Genomic DNA, 24,557 nt, shown 5'->3' with positions numbered 1-24,557 from the left:
TACTTGAGTAACATACCCTAATTCTACAGAAATTTTTATGTGAGATTCTAATTATTATAGTCTTGACAGTTAACCTTTCAATAAGCTCAGGTTCCTTCCATGTGCATTTGCTTATGACCATCCATATACTCTGACAATGCCTTCTCAAATACTGCTTCAATGGCAATTTAAATTACTAGCAAGATGAATGGAGTCTTAAAAAAAAACAAAATCACAAAACCAAACAAACTAGTCACATTCAAATTCTCGTAAAAATATTAAAATTTTATAATAACTTTTGAGCATACAATTATGTCAAGGAAACAGTAAAGGCATTCAAACAAACAAATGGATATAGAACTTAAATAATATTTACAAATTCTAATCTGCAAGTTGACTATAAAGTCACAAATACTTTAAATATTTAGTAGAATATAGTGTAAATTCTAATATAAATTAGATAGTAATTTCATCTGATATCCTTTCCAGTTGTAAGTCTAATCTTTACATATTATATACATTAAAATGCTAAAAAGTTATAAAACTTTATTTGTTGCTATGCAAAGAAATGGAAAATACATCAGATCTGTCTTACTGTACAATATCCAAATTGAACTTTCTATAGTGTTCTCTGAAAAAATAAATGGCACTTTCACATGCAACAAGGCAAAAAGTACATGTCTGTCCATTACCAGTATGCCATCTGAATGTAAAATAAACTATGACACAAATGTCATTCAACCATCTAGTTGAAAATCAAAAATAAGACTGTAGAAAGAGATTCTGACAAACTTCCTGATTCAGACTGAAGTAATAATGAAAAGCATGTAAACTGATTTCCATACAGACCTGACATTTAAATAAATGAAAATACAGAATACTGAGAAATGTAAGTTCTTTGACAGTATCAAAGTTACTTTGACAACATATAATGGAGAGAAAAACCTGATGATCCTGTGTGAATTCTGAAAACCAGCCCTGCCAATGGGCTGCAGCACCTAAGCTGCTTTTCTATTGACAGTTTCCAAAATTACTTCTGCCACTTTGAATTGCACATCAGTAGACAGATGAGTTTCCTGGACTTCATTATGCCATTGTGTAACCATAGCTTCCACAGTGTAATGCCACAAGAAGCCTGTCTTTTAGGATTTCTTTACTTGGGTATTCAGGTAACTTGAGCATATTGATGCTGAAAAGAAAAAGAAAAAAAAAGAAAAAACATCACAGGAAGAAACTCAACAGTCGTTTTCTGATTGAGAATCCTGAAGATGTCACATTTATGGAACAAAAAGCAAACAAATAAAACCAGTGCTCCATTACAACCCCATAAAGTATTCATGTATATTTCAGAAAAGTGAGGTTTTTTCATTCTTGTAAAATTTAATACAATAATTTAACTTGGATATTCCCTTATTGATCCCACCCCTTGTGGTTAAGCAAATGAGCAAAACAATGCAACTACCTCTAAGTAAAAACCCAACACTTTGTTGGCTAGAGAATACTCCATAAACTGTCTAGAGTTTTTTGATCTTTTTAATAAAAGCATTCAAACAGATTGTATTTTTGACTGACAATGATTTGAAAAAACGCCTTATATCAGATTATTTTAATAAGACCTAGTTAACATACCATGTGCTTGATGTTGGTAAAAGATTTGCAGTATACGGCACAGCAGCAATTGTAAAATTTTGCAACCCACTTCCACCCATTATATGGGCAAAGCCACCATGAGGCACCCTGGAACTGAGAATACTCACAGAAGTTAGATCATTGTAAGGACATCTAAAACATAATATAACATAATAAAACATATTACTGACCTTGCACATACTTTTTTTTTTTTTTTTTTACTGTTACATGTGACCAGCTTTCATACAGGTTCTCCATTTCTCACCAGAATCAAAATTTTCACTGTCTAAATACTTTTAATTACAATATTGAATAATGCATTTATTTATGTTAGACATCAAATTCTTTGAAGGTTAAGAGAACTGTGTCTGCAAAGAGAACTCATTCCTTTGACCAGTTTTTAGAACAGAACGTCATCTCAGTTTACTACAGTAATTTTACCTTATTACATTTATTTACATTTACAGTTTAAAAAATAACTGCATTATTAAAAATTTTGTTCTCCAATTACTACCTGTGGGACAACTGACTATAGTGTTTTTGATGCATGTTTTCATATAGGTTTTCAGTTTACTAATAAAACCAACATATCAGTTAAATCCTTATCTAGGGACATTCTATAGCAAAGCCACAGACACACACAAAATCAATAACATATTCAGGAATGCATTCTCACTTAATCATATTATTCAGATTTTTTTCCTTTTATCAATGTATTATTCAAGGATTACTTTAAATATAAATAGATAATAGACCTGCAATCTTCAGCATCCCTCACAAATCAGAGAGGAATAGAGTAAAATTTAGATATAACATCAATGGAAGTTGGTATATGTTACAATGTCATACCTGTTGTTACTAGAGCCCTCATAAAAAGAAAAAAAGACAGTCAAGAAACTATTAAAAGAAGGACTAAAGAAGTTGAATGTGAGCCAATAATGCATCCTTGCAAAGAACAGCCTCCTTGGTTGAATCAGGAAGAACATTGGCATGAGGTGAAGGGAGGTAATCCTTCCCCTGTACTCAGTCCTGGTGAAGAAGAACTGACTCCAAACTCTCCAGTAGAAGAGAGACAAGGACACACTGCAGCAAGACGAGCACAGGGCCACAAAGGGATTAGAGCACCTGACATGAGGAGATAGAGCTGGGACTGTTCAACCTGGAGAGTGGAAGACTCGGAAATGTGATCAATACATTTAAATGCCTGAAGGGGAAAATGAGTAAGATGGAGCACAAGTTTTCTCAGTAATGCCCAGTGAGAAGACAGGAGACAATGGGCTCAAAATGAAGCCCAGGAAAATCCATTTAAACTTGAGATTTTTTTTTATTTTTATTTTTTTCCTGTGAGGGCAGTCAGACACTGGATCAAGTTGCCCAGAGAAGTCATGGGGTCATCATCCTTGGAGACTGGACAAGACCACGAGCACACAGCTTTAGTTGACCCTGCTTTGAGCATGGGGTTGGATTAGGCAGTCCCCATATGTCCCCCCTCCAACCTTGTCTATTTTATGATCCTGTATCTAGCAAAGAAATTGATAAGACAAAATAAACCTTCCAGAAAATATGAAAAAGCTGTTAGCATTCCAGATTTCAGATACTTACATTAAAGATAATGAAAAAACAAGATGACTGCAAAAAGCAGGAGCAAGTGAAAATCAGAATGAAGTAATGCTTCCACTCACGGTAAAATTACTTGATAAAAATGCAGCAGAGCAAAGGTTGCTATTGCCAGATGTTAAGGAGCTATGACAGAGGTCGCAACAATACTTTTTAAATATACCTGTAAGAGCTAGCTATAGTGTCCAAGAAAAAGCTATACCACCTGTCTTAATGACAGCACTATTCAGCAGGCAGTTCTAGCACTGGTGTATAAGGCAACCATCAAGAAGTGAAGTACTGATTATTTTCAGCATACTATTTCTGACACACAAATGTGATTATGTTCACAGCCACAGTTCAAAACAGTTGTAAAAGATTTTACAATGGTACCCTCTTTTATATGATGTTTTTGGCTTGCATTTCTACTACAGTGCTGCCTCCCCTGCAGAGATCTTTTGTTCTGTGAGCCAGGAGAATTCTACATTCAAATAAGCAATAAAACACAGACTTCACTCTGTTGAATATTTCTTATTCAGCCCACTATTAACTAACATTTTTACAATTTAACTTATTAGAATGCTTTTCATACAATAGGTTAAAATCATACAGAATGGTCATGGATTTCAAAGCTTGAAAGTAACAGATGGCTGCAGCATGAGTACAAGGCTCTGAGTATGAGGTTTTATTTCAAAACAAAACACTGCCAATAACAGAAAGAGGGCCTTTCAAATATGTGTAAATAAGATCACGAGATCCTACCTTTCACTCTACAAGTGCAAACAGCCTTGAGCAAGAGCAACAATACGATTTCATAGCTTTGGAAACTTCAATGATATTAAAATGTTTAAACTTGCATCTGAATCTTGTCTACCTATTTTTCCATAGGCTATATTTAGGCTTTCAGAGTGCTAAGACCTCCAAACACATAGCATCTGCTACTCAAACTTTACATGCGATATGGAAAGTGTGCTGTTAAAAAAAGATGTCTCAGAATTAGTATTACTGCTGAACGCAATGCTGTATGCTCTGAACTACTAAAGTAAGACTTTATTACATGGAATAAAAAAATCTTTAGGACTGGGAGAAGATGAAAGGTAACACTTGAGAAATATTTAGAAATGTCAGAGAAACACTGAAGACATTGCCATAAATGTAATTAATGTTATTCGACTCACTAAATTAATTTTATAGCCTTTAATTGGAAGGAAAGAATAGTACTACTTCATAAAAAAAATCAATTAAGTGGATATGTAGAAGAGACTAAAGGAAAAAATAATGAAAAATTCGAATGCAGACTACCAAGCAGCACACAGAGAATCTTAAAAGAAATTCCTCATTAAATAAATATGGAGTATTCAGTTAGAAAAAGATTCAAGTTTGAAATCAGGTATACTTTTAGTGTAAAGTTTGATTTGAAATACCAGCCTGTACTAAACAAACTGGAATTTTAGCTCACAGACAACTCAGCATCTAGATCTTCCATGCCCAGAAACTATGACTTTCTAAGGCATTGCTGGATTTATGTGCAAAAATGCTAGGTGCACACCACTATTAGAGGTAATTTCTCAAATCTAAATGTTTGCGGAGAAATATCTGTTGTGTTTACCACACTGGAGAAAAAACACAACAGGTTCTTGCTAGGTGATAAAAGAAAAAAATAATAGCAATTTGTTTCTAAATTCCAACTCAGAGTTCTTAAAAAAAAAAAAAAATGTATTTCCTACTAACAAGAAATACTAGTAACAAAGTTGGCACATGATTTGTGAGCAAAATAATACGTTTGAGCACTATTCAATCAGACCATGTAACTGTTTACTTGATAGAAAGCATCCCTGAGAATCCAGATTATCCCAAATGCTACGCACATAGTGAATGTCACATCAGCATCATTTACAATATTTTAAGCAGAATTTGAAAAATGACTTTATATCTTAAGTATCGTTATTTGTCATCTAGATTTAGAAATGGATTAGTCCATTAAAAGATGGAAGACCAGCAGCTGACACGCAACAGATGTGCAATCAGAGTTACAGACTTGTTTCCGTAGAGGACAGACAGAAAAAGATGGATGTGCACAGAATTAGCTTTTTTAATTGTCTGCGATCCCTAAAAACAATGAAATTTGTAATAAATCAAGTGAAACTAACAGAATTTGAAGACTGTGCCATTTGATGATACATCCATGACTGTGAAATTCCTTCCTATAAAAGACAAGGTTTGATGATCTAAATTTGCATTTTACCACCGCTTAATCACAAAACCTATAAACAAAGGAAAGGTCAACTGCTCCACTGATCCCAGAGTATGAAAGAAACACCAAATTAAGAAGACGGCATGATCTTTATCTGCTACCAGGAAAAAAGAAAAAAAAAAAAAAAGGACTACAAAACCTAGACAGCCCATGAGTGTCACTCTGCAAAGTACCTGTATACAGATCTCTGGCAACTCACCCAGCTCAAAGTGGCATTTACTGCTCAACCTGTCCCGTCCCTGCCCTGCACTGCCACCAAACCATAAAGGAAATTGAAGTGGCTTTCCCTGAAGACCAGCTTGAATTTAGGGCAGAAATACTACATAAGACAAACGGTCTTGCATAAGGTTACACTTTCATTTGATCTTGACATGCTGCACTAACGTTAAATCCAAATGAGCTTTAGTAGAAGGATATTCTATTTACACTGACTAAAATGATACCCATTTATATCTCATGTATTAAAGCCTTTATTGATTCCACCTTACAGTGGAAGGTGGCACAGCCCACCGCAGGAAGGTTAGAACTAGATGACCTTTCAAGTTCCTTCCAAACCAAACGATGATTCCTGGAGGAGCTAAGAGCCACATAAATATGCAATAGAAAGAAGAATATAAAGTGCAGTTAAATTCACTACTTCCTTGTTTAAAAACTGCCTGAAACAGCAACTTGTTTCTACGTAGGTGGTTTGTATGGCAGTCTGAAGTCTGTTAACTTATTTCAGAGTATCTAGCACATTTGTTATTACACTAGAGTTTCTCACCTGCCAGTAACAAACTGCAATAGTAATACTCTCTCTTCCTGAGTTAGTTCTTCCACAACATCCCAGAACCACTAAATGAAATAAGAAAAAAAATGTTTTCATTTTTTACTACTTACAGTACTTGAAAGGATAATGGTAAAACAGTAAGTTTGTGTTTGTATCTTAAATTATGGATATTTTCAGACCAAATTCATATATAACCAAATCATTTAATATACAAGAAGTCATTTAATATAGAAATATAGTATAAAAAAGGCTCCACAAATTTTAGTCAGTCAGCTTCCATGAAAAGAGAAAACGACAACAAAAAAAAAACTTTTTGTTGATTAAATTGCAATAATCTACATTATTCAAAAAAAAAAAAAAAAATTTACCTGAATGACTTGGTCTCCTCTCTCATAGCCACTGGTGTATTCTGTATTTTTTAACCAATCATTCACATCAATTTCTGGCATGCCAGACAACAAAAGCTCCTTCAGAAAAAGCACATAGATTTGGTTAGTGCTGACTAACCATTAATTTAAAGTGTCTATGCTATTTTTAAAAGTTATTGCTTTAAAAAAAATGCTGTGCATTTTCTGTTTAGTTTCAACCTTACAGTCTTGGATTATTATTACCATGACTAACTTTTAATACAAAAAAAAAAATACTTCAACTCGGATAATGTAACACGATCTGTCCAATTTAAACACAGAGTATCAAAGGGTAGAAATTATGATGAAGGAACTTAGAAAAAAAAAATCTGACTTTTAGCATGACTAGAGACAAAATTTGAGATATCTTAGTTACAAAAGATCAAACTACTCCAAAAACTTATTTCAATTTGATTCTCAAACTCGAAAGTGTGTCTCAAAGCAGTAGACAGCATCTCCTGACTTTTAAAGAATTTTTTTTTTAAAGAAATGCCAGAAAGATGGCTATTCTAAATAAGTAGGAAAAGTAGCAATACTCAGATTGGGAACCCCACTGATTGATGCACAAAGAAAGACTGAAATGAAAGATACACGATTAATATCTTGTGGGTACTGAGCTTTACTTCTACATCATTACATTACTGATGAAGGGTGCTGAACAAAGTACAGGCGTATCTGCTTACCAGTTCATATTCATCAAACAGCTGAATCAAAGACGGTGGAATGAACATATGGAAACCTTGTAAAAAGGCATTTATCTGAGGTTGAATGGCTCTTGTCATTCTAAGTTCAGTGACAAGCTGGACATACTCAGCCTGTAATTAAGAAAATGACATTAAGACATACAACAGCAAAAATACATCATGTTCACGCATACACAGATATGCATAAATGCAGTCCTCCATACATCACAAATATTATCTACTGTAAGGTGTTAAGAGTCCCCTATGAATTTTCCACCCACTGAAGCAACCTGAGATAATTCAGAAGACCCTTCAGAATCCAGAGCCCTTTCTGCTATTTCCCTTCCCTCCTTCCACCAAGACAATTCCCAAAAAGCAGGGTTCAGAGGCCAGTCAAAACAGACCTGGATCAAGCCCAAGGAAACGAATAGAACTTGGTTTGTCGTGCCTGCATCTAATACAGCCACCACTGGCATTTGTTGTTGCACAGTTAAGCCAACTGAACTCAGAAAAAGGTAAAATTCCAAAGCAACATTTGTGAGCCAAAAGCACTTGCTTGCTTTCCCACTGTCTCTGGAAGTCTAACTGAATATACTAACTACCCCTGCAAATTTTGTTGTAATAAACCCTTCACCACACAATTCCCCCCCCCCTTTTTTTTTGTAAGGTCTTAAAAGTCTTCTCAGTTTTTAAAAAAGGGGAAAAAACAAAAGCATTTATACAGTAAACATGCAAAAAGACAATAAAATAGTTTGCACACTTGAGAGATTTGGGTACTCTGTCCCCTTTAAAGGACTCCAGTTTGAAAAGGAATCCACTAGGGCTCGGCTGTTGAAAACACAAAAGCCTAGGAGGCAGTTAAAGGAAGGCTTTTAGAAAAAGACAGACTTAAAAGTGCCTGCATTAAAGCTGTACAAACACATCTCATTTAACCTGACAGAACTTTGCAAGTCTAATAAACTTTCTTTACTCCAGAAAAGAAAATTTGTCCTCAAATAGAAATCTATTCCTGGATTATTTGAAGTATACAGTTTCAAAGTAATGCTTTTACTTCCTAATTGTGATTTCTAATAATGGAATCATAAAATATACCTCCCAATTAAACCATCTTAACCATCACCGTGCTTCAAGACAACAACCTTACAAAAACACCACGTGGATTTTTAAATTTAAAAAAAAACTTTGATTAATATTTGGGCTTTGAACCTGCACAAAAGCAGGTAAGTATTCTTTCTCTCCTCCCTTTCTGAATAAAAAACAAACAAAAAAAAGGCAGCATCAAAGACAGCTCCTTACGTTCCCAGAAGTATACAGGGGTTAGTCAACTGCCTCACGGTTGGAAGATATTTTTAAATGCATTAATACCATTCTATTAGAGTGAGAGGACGATTAATTTATGAAGACATACCTAAGTATGTCTTCAACTGCCAAGCTGTTCCCAAATATCTAGTTTCAATCTAGCAATCTCCCTGGGTTGCTTTTAGTACCTCCCTTTTCTAACGAATTAGATGAGCAGCCAAAGGAGATTAACTGCACTAGACCAAAGTCAGCCTCTGCATCTACATTTTATAGCTCTGGGAAGAAATAAGAAACATTAGCTAGGATTAAAAGCGGTGTTAGCAATGGTCTTCAATGATCAGATCAGAAATATTTGTTTTTAAGTCTCTGTTACTTACGTTAGGCTATTGAGAAAGCAGGGTTGTAGAGAGAAAATTTCACAATCTTATTTTGAAAAATCCATTAGAAAAAATTATTACATACCTAAGTACCTATTTTCTGCATTACAAATATATTTACATTAAACACTTGCATTATGAAAAACGGTTGCTATGCTTTAGGTATAACAAGAAATCTTTAAACAGCCTGGTACAGCAGTGCATATTGACTATCAGAACTGGTGCATGCTGAGAGACCTTTACTACAAAATTTACGTAATGTATGACAGAAAAAAAACTGGTCAATTTGTTTTTCCCTCTGTTCACTTCATTTGCATTTTATTCCCTCTTAGAAGCCTTAGGAACACATTAAAAAAACAAATACCTCCAGAATTTCATGCACAGCCCTCCACAGTGCATAAAAGGTACAACTCATTCTGCATTCAGCAAGATGCACATCACAAATCTGACAACAACGTCTAGCTTGGGTAAGGGCTCGTTTTGTACTTTCCTTTGAGGTGAAGCAAGCAAAGATCACACCTCCCTGATTTCACAACCCCGAACACTGGGGTGAGGCTATGATCAATGTCCGTTATGATGTTCAGGTTTAGGGGGCAGCCATATTCTAACGTTGTCTGAAAAAGTTGTGGTTTTTTTATTGCCTAACAGCACAGCCAGGTCACAGACAAACAAGTCCCGAAGCCATATGACTGTGGAGTTTTGGACTACTTTTAAAAACAACATATGATCATACTTTGTCTCTCTCTCATTTTTCCTAAAAAGTAAGTCGAAAGCTGCAGGAACATATACAGCAAAGAACAAAGAAAAACATATAGCAAGGTACTCGAAAAAGCAAGACTTCTGTTTGAGGTCTCCCCATTATCATGATAAAAGGCAGTTGAACCACTGCTATAATGGATACTTCATCTGGAACTACACAGACAGCCCAATTGTAAGATTGGAACATTTACATTGCACAAACCCACAAGCATTCACCTATTAGACAGCTGATGTAAAAAGAGAAAATTTGTTCGCTCAAAGAAAACAGCTTCTTACAAACAGCTGTTATTACCACTTCTCAATGGGGCTGGTGGCTTTTTTTTTTTTTTTTTTTTTTTGCTTTTCAGTAAGAGGGAAATGGATTGTTTGGATGGTTTCTGTTGCTTTGGATTTGTTTTTTTTTATCGGCTTTTTTATTTGTTGCTGTTTTTTTTAATTTATTTTTAAGGAATAAAGATTTGTTCAATTTCCTTTAAAAATATGCTGTCTTCAAACAGGTAATCTGCTGGTGTGCATACACAGCAAGTTCTTTTAGGAGCTATATTTCCTTCTCCCAGAGGTATTGCGAATACAATGAGTTTTAAACAGAAGTCTTTTATTCCTCAAGTAAAGGCAGAAAAAAAAGATATCTCTTGCAGAAAAGAGAGATGCATAAATCAGAGGATACTCTTTTCTGTTTAACCTACTAGAGCTGCATGTTAGAGAAATCCAAAAAAATTTCCCAACAGCACTAAAACCCAGATCTACAATTTTCAACAACTCAGTTCGTTGTGTCAAAATCAGCAGTATAGAGACAGTGTCATTCTTACAGATGTTTGTTGACTTTACATTTTGCAGCCTGCAAATTCAAAAATCAATGAATATTAACAGTTTAAGAGCCACCCTAACAGCTAGCTATTTTTTTCCCATCCTTCAAATAAAAGCTACACAAACTCTAGTCCCCTCCTGTCACCCCAGAGGAAGGCTGATGAGCTAGCATGGATGCATCTGTTCTACACAGTGTTGCACAGGCAGAAGTTAAGGGAACAGCGTGAGCTAAAGATGTCTGAGGATATCCTTGCGTAGGCAAACTTCTAATTTCATGCTAACTGATAGCTGCCAACTGGTTTTTAAATGGTTGTTATGAAACCAGAATTTATTTCAAGTACATCTGTTTTATATACTGAAATTAAGACCAGAAACAAGAATCAACATCTTTGCTTTCTCTGATAGGTAATAAAGAAATTAATCATCCACTCCCTTCACAATTAGACTTGTTTTATCATCTTTACTCTTTCATGAATGATTATATTGCAGGAGACAGTGCAGAATCAGGCTAATAATATGTATTTCAGTTATTGCAATGGCACTCTGCCTTAATGAAAATGAGGATTAAGCACACAAGAAACCAGTGCCAATTGCGCCAAAAGAAACTAAAATTTTGTTAGAACAAATGCTGACACCAAGTGGTCATGTACCATTACGACAGCTGCCTATGCTAGCGATGAAGCTGCAGGAATACTGCATACACAAAGCAAGTTAGACTAGATCCACACTTAAGAAAACCAACACACGAAACAGACAAGGAACAGAAGAATCAATGATACAAAAAAAATACAGGTTTACACATGACACTGCTTTGGTTACTCAAAAATACCTAGTTACGAGCTGCAGATTTCAATTAGAATAATGTCCATCTTCATTTTCTGCATAAGTCAAAATCTGGCTGTGTTTTCCCATTTTTGTTTTTGAGTTAAAGCTGCAGAGAATTCAAGGGCTTTCCAAGCTTTTACTATTAAACTATATTTAAAAAAAAAAAGTAGATATATACTACTGATATAGATACATTCTGAGAAAATTGCAAATGGCTGAAAAGCTTCCTGCAGCTTTTTACTCTGCCAGTTATTCTGTATATTACTGCACAGCAATCTAGGGCCATAGACTGCCCTAGCAGGCAGGATGCTTTGTGATGTTACCTGTGGTTTTATTTTTTTAAAGCAATTGTTATCGTTTTACTCTCCTGCTATTTACCCATATCTGCATTTTTTGAAATAAACACTTTATTTTCCTTCTGAGAGTTCTGACAGAAATAAGAATATCAAAGCTGAACACTTAATGGAGATTACTACTTCGATAACACATTAAGCTAGAAAAAGGGGGCTAAAACGTGTTGGCAACTTTTTAATGTACTTCCTTCAAAAGTGGTGTATCATTTATATTTGCAGTTATTCAGAAAGTCAGTCCAATTATTTTTCTTATACTGTCAGCTTCTGACTAAACCTGTATACTCACCTTGTTTTCCTGTGTAACAAGTATACTTGCACCCCCTGGCTTTAATGGCACTTCTTCCATTGCTCCAAACACATCAGTTTCAACAGAGAAGGTCAGCTCTAAACCCAGATCACTGATATCATTATCTAAAATCCACTGCAAGTTCTTCGCATACTCTGGATCAATAGATGCTACATCCTGATAATTTACAGGTATACCTAGAAAAAAAATAATAAAGACAAATCCTCCAAATAAATAGGATAAAGTGAAAGGTATTCTAACTTAATTTATGGTAGAAGATTGCCCTCTAGAGAGGAACCAGAATAATGCAGTATTAGAAAAAGGGAAAAGAGATTCACCCTTAACTACAGCAGACCTGTACTTACTACATTTAAAAGCATTAACGTTTCCTCTGTATGTTTTTATTTCCAGTGAAGCAAATGGTATACCATTCAAGCAACAACAGTTTGCACAATTTTACATGACTAATGGACACCAGTAGAAACATCTAACCATACAGAACATAAAAGGTTAAATACATTACCCTAAACAAACAAGTTTTCTATGCAACTTCTAGAAACTCAAACATAATGTTTTGCTATACTGTATCTTTTCCTCTCAGAAAAGGATCTGGAAAAAGTGTCAATCTTTCCGTACTTTGAAAATTCTTTCACCCTTCAGCTTTCTTTTTAATCCTTTGCTACGAGATCTACTATTCAGTTGAGAAAAAAAAAAAGAAAAGAAAAGATTTACAGAAATTTCACGTTTTCAAGCTGAATTTGCAAGTAAGTGAGAAGCACTAAGATAAATTCAGAGCTGCTAGAAGTTTGGTTTCCAACCAAGTATGGAAACTGCCTATTTATATGCCCTTCACAAACACGGCACTCAAGAACAAATTTGAGCAAACATGTCCAGAACAAGTTGCCTAAGTTTGCACCAAAGAACTGCCTCTTCACTACACAAGAAAGCAAATCCAAATACCTTTATAAAGGCAGATAGTTTAGATAACTATCAAGATAGATAAATACTTGGAAAGAGGTTAGGGGATGCAGGTATTAGTAGGTAAAGAGGAAAGCAAATTAGTGGGAAGTACTCCCTCTGCTTCACCACCTTCCATCCATTTGTGAAGCGTTACACAAATGTTCTATCAGTAGAGGTCTTCACGTGCTATGGACAGCAGAAGCAGCACCCACAACAGTTACACAGAATTCAAAGGTTAACAGCTGGTGCAAACATGTAAATGCAAAAACCATGTTACAGGATTTCACTGGAAGTTCTGACTTGTGCTGAAATGTTGCACACAAGAACTGTAAGGCATTGTTTTTTTCTGACAAAACTTTGCAACATTCCAGTTTAAGAGATGGGCAGATAATTTACTAATGGATTTTCACTGTTATCTCTCCAAAAAAAAAGTTTAATAGCTGTCTAGTAGCTTCTAAATGACTGTCTAGTAGTTTCTAAAGGACTTTCACTTTTCCCTATTATTAAGCATATGTGCATTTCACATATGAAATGTGGAAATAATGTCATCTCTGGGGAACAGAAGCAAACCATGGGTAACAAAACAGACTGAAAAGCAGAAATCAGACTCCTTTAGACAAAAAAAAAAAAAAAACAAAACACCTAAGTACAGTGTCAAGAGGAAACTACACTTGTAGTCAGCAAGGTGTGATACCAAAGCACTGAGCTCCCTCAACTGCTTGACAGATATTTTACCAATCAATAAAGACTCAAACCAGACAGCTATAAAGAAATTCCATCAGTTTCATCAGGACAAGATTCTAGTCCCCCTGAGATATGTGCATGAAGTATTCAAGGATTTATAAGGTCCCTAACTCAAAGTCCACTGAATCAGAAAATAATTTTCACTTTTGCTCATAATATTTCACAGGGTATTTCTTAATATAGTTGATTCTACCAGGAGATAGCACGGTTAGGAATTTACCAGTTACATTCCTATGTGTCTTCGTAAGCTGGATATGGAAGTTTCTCTTCCAAAAAGGAAATGGAGCTCTCTCCTTAGAGAAACAACAAAGTAACTGGATAACAACACTAGTGAAATTATCTTCTCTTCCCATTTAAGTAGGGAGCATACAGACACAGAACAGGAAACCTAAGAGGCCTTATTAATTTCTGCCTATATTTCTGCCTTAGTTCTAGATCTGTAGTAGAGTGCAATCCTTATAATCAAAAGAAGCTAGAAAGTAATGTTTAAGTTCTCAAACAGAAATCGCACTGACGGCATATCTAAAGTTATAAACCACATTAGCTGGGTTATCACTGAAGCTGGAGATCTCTCCTTGCCTACAAGCTATTGTGGAAAGATCTCATCAGGGTGAAAAAAGGTGCTGTCTCAAAAAGCAGGCCACATTTGTTCATGTAGGTTTCAGCTTCTACTTACGGCAATTCCACTTCACACCTTCTCTAGACACAGAGAGAAGAGTTCCTTTGAAAGTTCATAGTACTCCTTGGGTAGAGGTGTTACCACACAACAAGTGGATTCAGTGCTATCATCAGGAAAAGCAAGTAAAAATCAAGGATCTCAGTGTATGGTAAGAAACCAAAGGAAGGAAACTGGTCTCGTGCTTCAAGAGGAGATCTAATATTCAGTTACTCAGGGCCTCACAGATAGCTGAAGGGAACCTCTACTATGTCTGAAACCTGGTAACTTATATTTGGCGTGAACAACAGTAAGTATAATCCATAGCTGAGCCTGAACCAAAAAGTAAAGAAAACAAACTGAACGTACACAAACCTCTGGAGAATTCCAGGATGTCTGCTCAACAGAACAGCAAGGCCTTATTAAGAGGGACTTATTAACAGAGAGAGATCTTATTAACAGAGACTAATCACTAACGTTTGGTTTGGAATGGTGATATGCTCTGTTAGAAGACACACCCTCTTTGCTCTCAGCTGCCAACTGCTGATTTACATATTGTGCTGATTTCTCACTTCAGCAAAAATATCATTCTGCGACGTGAGTAAGAAGCAAAAGAACAGATCTGGTAACCGGAGGTGACAGCCTTAAATTTCAGAAGTGGCAGACATCTTTAAATGGGGAAAATAAGAATAGGTTATTTTAGCAAAATGAAAAAAAAAAAAAAAAAAAGGAAACAGTGCATCATCTTGTTAATTCAGACACCACGAAACCTAGTATGTAATCAGAATTCAAACTACAAAAGAACCAAAATTAATTAGCAGTCATCTCCAAAAGAGGTCACAAGAGCAACACTTGACTATTCTCAAAGCGTGTAAGTAAACAGCAAAAAAAATACTTTCATTTGTGAATACATCACATAGAGATTAGACTGTGATCGTTCTTCTGCTCATACACAGAAATCTCTTGATGAGAGGCCAACTGTTAAGTCAGTGCCAAGTTGTGTTATACAAAGAAATGTCTGCTTTGGAACCCTTCTCTTACATGAAGGATCAATGACTACGGGATCCTGATGGGTCACTGCCAATGTAGTGCTGCTTCATGCTGGTGTCCTCCATCTCTTCTTGCCCAGTACAAGAATCACCATCCCACAGCAGAAAGCAGTGCTAAGGGAGGTAAGTAAACATATCCCTAGTCTTATGCAAGATCTTGACAAAAATGACTGCGGCTGCATCATGAGACTGCAACACTGTTACGTGAACACTTTCACGGAAGAGAAACAGTAAATCTGAAACTCCTTGATCTGTTCCAGACTCAGCAAACATCAAGAAAAAAGATTGCAGATAAACAGAGCGATTATAAATATATTAAAAAAAAACACAAACGGACTGAGATCCAATCCCTTGAAAGCCTTGCTAAGACTTAAAGAGTGGCTCTTGAGGAAAAGCAAGACTCCTTATCCATGTTCTTCAGGAAAAGTAAAACACCACACTATCTTACACCTCCAAAGGAGATGAAGGAATAGCACTTAAAGAGAAAGGAAATTCTGCATGCTGTGGCAGTTCATGAGAGGCTCAGACTGAAATAGCAATCACTGCCATATCATGCTGTAACTCTGATGTTCATAAAAGATTAGCAAAACTTTTTATTTCCAAGACTTTTTCCACTTTCAAGCACGCACACACAACTTAAAAAGGAAGTTTACTGCTCAGATGATTGTTATGACTAATAAACAGGATTAAAATAAAACCATACCAAGAATATGTTTGTAGAATGACCTTGTGAAGTAAATGTTCACCAACTGCCTGTGATTCAGAGCTAGTCCCAGGATCTGGCCTGCAAAACGGAAGTAGTTCAAATGATCTGGATTTACAGAAGAGTTGCTGTTCGGCTGGAAAGTTGTTCCTGTAAAATAAAAACATTACTCGTTTCTTCATCATCATCATTGTTATTATTAAACTGAAGTTTATATTTGTTGAATAAACTAACCATCTAAAAGCACAAAGTTTTATTTTGCAGTTCTGGAAAATTGGTGATTTTTTTTGTTTGTTTGTCAAAAAGACATCAAAAGGAAATGTATTAGAATGCAATGCCATCATACTGTCACAATGACACTGCTTAGCCACTCTCCAAGGCAACACTGAATTAATTATCAGCACAAGGATAACAGTCACGATCTGCTAAACTTGTCTTCCATCTTGTTATATTTTTACATGCATTTTTTGCTCACTCTAATGGCCCACACTTTTACCAATCTGTGCTCAAACAAAGGATCAGACTATATTCACTTTCTTCCACCTGGCTCCAGCCAGATGCAGACAAGAGATCATCCTGTCCTGGTCTCCTTGGAATAGACATCCCTGAACTTTTAACTTTCAGGAACTGATCTATGCTTCTGAAGTTGACTGATATCCTTACCACTTCCTAAGACTCTGTAAGGTAGAGAGCAAAACATTTATCACTGCTGCTCATGTGAAATCTTTTATCGAGAAAGATTTGCTGTGCATGAAACACCCAAAAGACAAAAAGTCAAATAAAAGGTAGATGCATGAAGACCAACATCTGGTTTTACCACAAAAGTGAACTGCTTGACTTTGTGGTTCTAAAAAGAAATAAAGTAGTATCTCCACAGTTCCCTTACAACTGCAAGAGAAAGGAAAACATTTTCTATGCTGCTATCAAAGTGTTATGTCCCTCTAATACCAGGCAGAAATAGAATGGAATCATTAAACAGCATGGACTCATTAAAACTAACAACTCACTGTCCTCTTATGAAAGAAGAGCAAAATTATGGAATCTTCAAATTAAAAATCATTCCTATTTATAAAAATGTATGTTGAACAGCTCACTTCTCTATATATGAAAACAATTCTGTCAGTCTCACTTTTTTTTTTAAAGTAGCAATGTTACATCCTGCAATCAATTAAGTGAGTCTCACATTATTAAGATGCTTTTATGAAAGATGCTCTAAAATCAGAGAAAAAAAGGACATACCATCAGCTGACTGGGTAAATAAGGCATAATCTGGGTTAACTATTTCACTGGATAAAATATCAAACCACTCACGCACCACACCCTGTCCCTGCATGTCAAAAAAATAAAATATATTAGTATCTAGAACTTCCACTGGGTAGTTAAGCTAGGTAACTACATTTCTTAATAAAGCATAAAAGTTATTTTAAGCATGGATTTAATTCAAAACAATATTCATGAAAAACAAAATTAGTATTTCCATATATAGCAATAAAGGAAAACCATGACATTTTACCTACCATGCCCTCTTCTCCATGAAATCGCACGGCAATGCCTTGCTTTAGTTTTGCACAATTTGCTTTAGAGACAACTTCACAGCTACTCCTAAAAATAGAATCTGAATACAAAGAGCCAATTAATTTTATGTCTTAATTCATTTTATTTCAATATATTTCTGTATTTTTTAAGAGACACACTTCTGTTTCTAGCACAATACCTCTGTGAACCAGAAGGATGTCATTTTCATTGACAGGCCTGTGCACCATGTCTGAATCTGGCTGCCCCGAATGCAGATGTTCATAGAACCATTCACAGCGATCTTTAAATGGCTGCAAAACAAGAGGTAAACCACATTACACAGATGCATTCAAATACGTAATTCCTACCTCCTAAGCACAGCTAGAAAACACTGTTCCATCTACACATCAGGAAGCACTTTTTACTGCATGAGTGACAGAGCACTGGTACAGGTTGCCCAGAGAGGCTGTGGAGATGTTCAAAAACTACATAGAAACGGTCCTGGGCAAGCAGCTCTGGGTGTCCCTGCTTGAGCAGAGGGTTGGACCAGATAGCCTCACCTCCAGAGGCCCTTTCCCACCACAGCCATCCTGTGATTCTGTGAAAATGGTTATGCACACCACTGATGCATTCTGAGATGTGCAGAGAGTTCCTCAGTACTACCTTAATAAGCCATACAGTATTCTGGGAAGTGGAAAGGACTAGACTTGCTGAAGAAAGGCCAAGTGGTTGCTGAAATCTGGGATGCAGAAAGACTGGACCATCAGCTATACAGAAGTGGCTGTCAGACTACAAAACCCCTAAGAAAAAGACCACAAAACTTTCCCACATTAAACCAAAAAGTGAATTTAGGTTATCAATACATCAATGTTTTACTTTAAAAAAAAAAAAAAAACACAAAACACACCCATCCACAATTAACCAATGAAACAGTACGAAGTGCAACACTACAACATTTTTCACTGAAGGAGCTGCCACTAATTAATTATGGCATAATCAACTAATAATGGTGTATTCACCCTGTGGTTTGTCTCAAAATTGAAGTCACTTCAAGAAGACTGTTTTAAAGCTCAATTTATTAGATGTAATTAAGTGAAGTTAACTTTCTATTATGAAATTTATGTACAAATTGGACTTTTGAGACACATTTAACACCGGTAATCTAAAACGAACTTGCACATAAATTTTTAAGAATTTAAAGAAGAGAAGTCTGTATGCCCCATGTCTATTTAATCTGATCTTTCAGCATCCCAGATTCAGAAGCATTGGAGGCCACATTTTGTTCTTCCATCCCCCCCAAGTGGATGTATTTACTTTTTTTTAAACCAAACTGCTCTCTTTATACTCACAGAAATTTTAACTAAATATCTATTGACATTTACCTGAGCCTTTATGATGTGCATAAATCTGGACATTAGTTCAGGACACTCAAGAAGGAAATGGAAGTGATCAAAAATTATTTTGGGATTTCTGAAAGAAAAATACTTTAGGTTAGAAGCCTATTAGTCAGAGATCTAATAATAATGCTTCATGATACATTAAGTCTACATAAAGAGACAATGCAACTAGTCCTATAGAACAGTTCCAATAGACTCTCTATCTTGTAATGTTTTTTTTGTTTCCAAATGACTTGTACTACCTCATCCTCTGTACACGGAGGATACAAGCAGCTCTCCAAATAGAAGACATGGTTATAAACTGGGTAGTCCCTGAGAAACTGAGAACAGCCAAGTGTGCTAAGATGGTGACTTCCCTAAGAAGTCATAAAATACATGAGGAAGAATCAAAGTTTTTATCTGCCTTGAAATAGAAGACTTTATTTGGAACAAAGAAGAAGAAATAATTTGATTATGAAGTTTGAAATACTTTGGACACACAAAAAAAAAGAAATTCCCCATTCCTTGAAACTTACCGGTTAACAAAACACTTAAGGACATCATCATGCTTACAAACAAATTCTATAAAGCGAGGCGATGTCATCCTGTTCAAAGAAAATCATAAGATACTTCTGTTTAGAGAAATTGAAAAGAATTTGAATTACATACACTGTTGCAATCTCCTTTTTAATAAAATGATATGCAAATAAAAACTGATGGTTTTAACTAGTCAATCATTAAATGAAATACTCGGCAGCATTAAGATTTCATAAACCAATGGAAAAGGCAAAAATGCCAATGATCAAGACAATCAAGCAACCTGCCAAATACAAAGTTCGAAGTAATGGAGATGCACAGCTTTGCGTTGAATCATTCCAGCTTTCAGTACAACAAGGGAAATGTTGTATTGAAACATATATGGAAGGACTAATATTATATGCACAATACACATTATACATTGTTCTATATTCTTGTTCATTGGGTAAAACTCCCACCACACACCTTGTAATTATAGTAAATGAGGAAAAGAGCGAGAAAGAAATAAAATTACAGTGAACTCATTAATAATGGGGGGCAAGGTGGAGTTTAATGGTTTCTTAAGGGAATAAAACTGCTTGCCATGTAAGCATCTTGTACACTAGTAGATGAGTTTATTTTTTCCTCCTGTGTTTGGAGAACTTGGTTGCAAACTTTACACCATTTGTTTACATCTATGTTCTGTGCTTTTCAGAAAGAAATACTTAATTAGGTCCTTCAGTGTGTGCATGAGCTAACGAATACTTGCAACCAAGGCTAAAACCCTCTCATCCATCCAGTGCCTAGAAAGGTTGTGAGAAATGGTGCTTTAAAAAGTACAAGATAGCAATCCTAGAAAACCTCTGAAAAATTACTAGAGCTCCACAAGTTATTAAAAAAATTGACCACTAAACCAAAAAGTCTGAAAATAACTGTTCCACACATCAATTAAGATAAAACGAGCAGCTCTTTTGTATTAAAAAAAAAAAAGAGCTATTTTCCTTTTTCTCCCTTATCCTGTTTTGAAAAAACAAAACTCAGCACATCCCTCCCCTAACTCCAAAAAAAAACAACAAACAAGTGGAGAAAATCTTCCAGGCAGAGACAGAGTACGAACATCTTACAGACACCACTTCTGGTCTGAGAGATGGTCTGAAAGTATTGAACAACTAAGAGAGGGGTCTTCCCTGAAAGGAGATGAACTCTCTTTACAGTCTGTATGGCGATTTATGGTTGAGATGCAATTTACAAAGAGGAAAAACTCTGTATGCATTCTTAGGGTTTGATGCTGAAAACATCGCTTTTCAGTATACTGACAAAGAATGCCTAGATTCAATAGCACCAGCAAAGCAATCATAACAAGAAAATAACCTTAATGTTTCTAATGCTTTCAAAGCTCAAGTGCTAACCCTCTATTTACATTCAGTAACTCGTCAGCCAGCTAATTTTCCATTTAAGCATGAAATGTCTTCTTTATTTTATGAATATTAAGAACAATGGAAAACTATGGGCTCTGTTTATTCTCCTCGATTAAAACAAGACGCTCGAACTTAACAATAGAGCCATTTTCTATCTGAAAATGTCATTTGTTGGAATTTCAAAAGTTATTTGAAGATGACAGCAGGAACGACTTGCAGTGTTGTGCCATTTTACTATGCCATATTACTATGAAAACTTCAGTGAAGTGGAATAATTCTCACATTTCTACGCCTCCCTACAAAGCTCTGAAAAACCCTAAAGAAACTCAGAATTTTGGTGTGCTCTACCTTACTTTCCTGCATCCCAAGGAGTCATCCCAGTTATCAATCAGTCACTGAAACAGTTCTTACTCTCCTGGCTTCTACGAATAACAACTCTCAATTAAGCCTACATAGTATTCATGTGGTTTTTTTTTCTCTAATCTGAGTGTAAAGCACACAGAGGGACAGAACTAGTGGGCAAAGCCCATTAGCAAGTCAGCATGGTAGAGGAAGACAGCCTCAAATTTAATCTTGGTATAAACAGATAAATCAAGGGGAAAAAATGTACTTATTCACTTCCATAAACATTTCTGCTTTTCATTTGGCTGTCATAAATAAGCCTTTATTGTCATTTTATCTTAGTACAGTTTGATAGAGTTGTCAACAGAAATAGATTACAAGCAATTTCTTATTTAAGGTGGAGTAAAATTAGAAGTCAAAGTACTGAGCTGTTCGTTAAATGTGCCATTTCCAGAGCATCTTCCAGAATGCCCACGGAAGGGCATACACCAGACAGACAGCACTGGCTGATTTGAGAACTTTTATTTCACTACATGTGGCAGAGAAAGTAAAATCCTTTCAGCAGCAGGCAATAACCAAGAGTTGTCATGTTGCAGGAACCTCACTTCAAGATTCCTCAGGTAGCTGATCACACCTCCACACTTCCCTACTCCTCCACTCAAGAGGGTCAAAGGATGTTTTCATTCACTTGACAAATATAATCCCTAACTAACCTGGACAGACTAAGATCTCAGCTACAGTAGACAGACACTACTCTTTTTTCCTTTTAAACCAGACGCTGATGGTATCAAACTTACATAAGCTTTGATGTTTGCTCCACACAATATAACATTTGCCAACGTGTTGCAGAATTCCAAGCCAGTGTTACTTTGAGATGAAGGGCTGCTTATTATAAACTGCTGCAATACAGGCAAATGAGTTCTGTCTCAGCTGTCATTTTCATATACAATGATAATCTGCATGTTTTCTGAGCTCAGTGATAGCTGTTGTTGGATAATCACATTAAACTTAGGGATATTTTCATTTTAATAACCAATAGCGGAAACAGCTCAGTTTCAGGTGACCAAAATTACATTTCCTGCATGTATCCCACATGATTAAAAAGAGCTATTAGACATTCAATATGTATCCTGCTCCAATGCTGTTACTTTCATAGGTAGCAGCACTATGCAAAATTTGCTGTGCTGTTCGGTGCCATTAAAGCAGAGAAAAAAATAGACCTAGTGAATGCATTAGGAAGTACATCCTTGAGTGCCATTAATATTATCTGGTCAGCATGAACGTTCTTCCAAGAAAGTACATCTGATTCTAAAATTGTAATAGTTTAGTTAACAAACAAGATCTTCCTTACCCCTGAGGCATCTGACAGGAGCAGCACATATAAAATGCTTGAATGACAGCACTTAGCCTGTTTGCTGTCATGGAGATAACATCCTGGCAATCAGCACAAGCTTCCTGCTTCCCGGCAACTTCATATGTTTTCGAGTCCCCTGTGTCAGTGGATAGCTCTTTTGTGCTCTCAGTTCCTGCAGTGGCAAAGGAAGGAGTAGGAGTAGCATCCTGGTGATCTGGTCCTTTTTGCTTCAGCAAAATAGAAGTAATGTTGGCAGAGTCCCTTTTGTTTTTCATCAGCTCTGTGGCTATAAGAACTAGCCATTCATCCAAAGAGTGCCAGAGCAATTCCAGTGGCTGCAATAAATACATGCAAAAAAAAGACAAAAAGGAGCATGTTCACATTTGTTAAGATGATTATGACATCATTAATATTAAGGCAAATAAATATCATGCACATTTAAAAGCTTTAAATGATATTTCAGAAGTCAAGTTAGAGATAAGACTCAAATATTCATTAAAAAATCTACTTGTAGCCACAGAGCACAGAGAGAGAATTTCATATATACTGAAAACAAGGTAGAGATGTAAGTAAAGGTAAAATAATTTAGGAAGAGTGAAACACTGAACTGCTTAACACAGTTTGGTCTCACTGCTGTTACACAGCACAGTACTGCCAGACAGTTGCATTCAAGTAGAGACAGTAATATACACCTTTAGCTTTAAGAATAAGAGCTTATCAGTTTTTTTTGTTTTTTTTTTTGTTTTTTTGGTTTTTTTTTTAAGGTCCTGGTCAAAGAAGTTCACCCCACAAGGTGGATGGATGGAGCAAACCCTAGACAAAGCCACTGAGATTCAGATTCATGCACATATTCACTAAGTTGTGCTTTATGCATAGAATAAGATCATACAGCTCTTTTTGATAACATCCCAGATGTCTCAGATTGGGGGGTCACTAATACCTAGCTTCATGAAATAGAAAAAATTATTAATAGAATCTCAGAGCTATTTTTAAAGTTACGCCTTTCATTTGAACAAAGTCACTCCTTACTCACTACCACCATCTTATAACCAATATAAATGAAACCTAGCCCAACTGCATTGTTACACATTTGCTCTCAGGTGCAGACCTACTACAGACTGCAAGACCTGCGGCTTTCTTATAAGCATTTCAAAAGCCATGAGGACTGACTGTGCTGCTCCTTAACACTGCTTAAGGGGACATTTCACAAGCATACGTTTTGAGTACAGGGAGACTTCTAACTGTAGTCTTCAACAGCATTTCAGAAGCAAAAGTGAACATTAACACAATCCCTTTTTTATATATTACTGCTGCATCAACACTTTTCATCAATGAAAGAATTTAAGGACTTCTCAGGTATTGGAAAAAATATCTTCTAAACCTGCCTTTAAAAGTAGGAGCTATTTGCAGCATAGAGAAATGTAGGTATACAGTATTTGGAGAATTATCAGTATACCTAATAACCAAACATATGTTTTCAGTACACAATAAACGACTTCCCATAAAAGCCGTGTTGAAATTTACTGTTAAATGCTTCCATTGGAAATTTACTGTTAAATGCTTCCATTAAATGGAATGCTTCCATTTTCTCCAATAAGAAATTTGAGGAAAGAAAGACAGCCTGATCTCCAAGACTAGTAGGTTTTGCTCTAAATATCCTATCAGACTACCTTCTGCTTGTACTCCTAGTGACCTCCTGTTAATCTAGGTGATGATTTGAATAACTCCAGCACAGGTACCATTTTCTACATAAACATCTAACATACAAGATCAAGTTGGCTTCTATCTTAGACCTATCTGGTATATATGCCACAAGACATAACACAGAAGGATTTCCCTTATTTTCCAAGGGAAAATAAGATTCACTGAATATATGGAAGAATGAAGATACAGCTGTTCTTA

At 35.8% G+C, this 24,557-nt stretch overlaps 1 protein-coding gene across 3 annotated transcripts in view; it reads right to left on the bottom strand.

The window, feature by feature from the left end:
• Nucleotides 1-243: 243 nt before the first annotated feature.
• Nucleotides 244-24,557, bottom strand: part of HACE1 (HECT domain and ankyrin repeat containing E3 ubiquitin protein ligase 1) — a 49,307-nt gene continuing 24,993 nt past the window's right edge. For all 3 annotated transcript variants that reach the window (XM_068677827.1, XM_068677828.1, XM_068677829.1), the window contains 13 exons: nucleotides 22,653-22,990; nucleotides 19,562-19,630; nucleotides 19,032-19,119; nucleotides 17,849-17,960; nucleotides 17,652-17,749; nucleotides 17,374-17,461; nucleotides 16,135-16,284; nucleotides 12,024-12,220; nucleotides 7,318-7,449; nucleotides 6,596-6,694; nucleotides 6,222-6,292; nucleotides 1,609-1,722; nucleotides 244-1,168 (listed from right to left, as the gene is read on the bottom strand). In XM_068677827.1, coding sequence (XP_068533928.1) covers nucleotides 1,066-1,168; nucleotides 1,609-1,722; nucleotides 6,222-6,292; nucleotides 6,596-6,694; nucleotides 7,318-7,449; nucleotides 12,024-12,220; nucleotides 16,135-16,284; nucleotides 17,374-17,461; nucleotides 17,652-17,749; nucleotides 17,849-17,960; nucleotides 19,032-19,119; nucleotides 19,562-19,630; nucleotides 22,653-22,990 — 1,659 coding nt within the window. In that variant the 3' untranslated portion in view covers nucleotides 244-1,065. The remainder of the gene's footprint in view (nucleotides 1,169-1,608; nucleotides 1,723-6,221; nucleotides 6,293-6,595; nucleotides 6,695-7,317; nucleotides 7,450-12,023; nucleotides 12,221-16,134; nucleotides 16,285-17,373; nucleotides 17,462-17,651; nucleotides 17,750-17,848; nucleotides 17,961-19,031; nucleotides 19,120-19,561; nucleotides 19,631-22,652; nucleotides 22,991-24,557) is intronic.

The sequence above is a fragment of the Anas acuta genome, chromosome 3 (assembly GCF_963932015.1).
Source record: "Anas acuta chromosome 3, bAnaAcu1.1, whole genome shotgun sequence".
Taxonomy (NCBI): Eukaryota; Metazoa; Chordata; class Aves; order Anseriformes; family Anatidae; genus Anas; species Anas acuta.
This window is presented reverse-complemented; position numbering and strand designations above follow the sequence as displayed.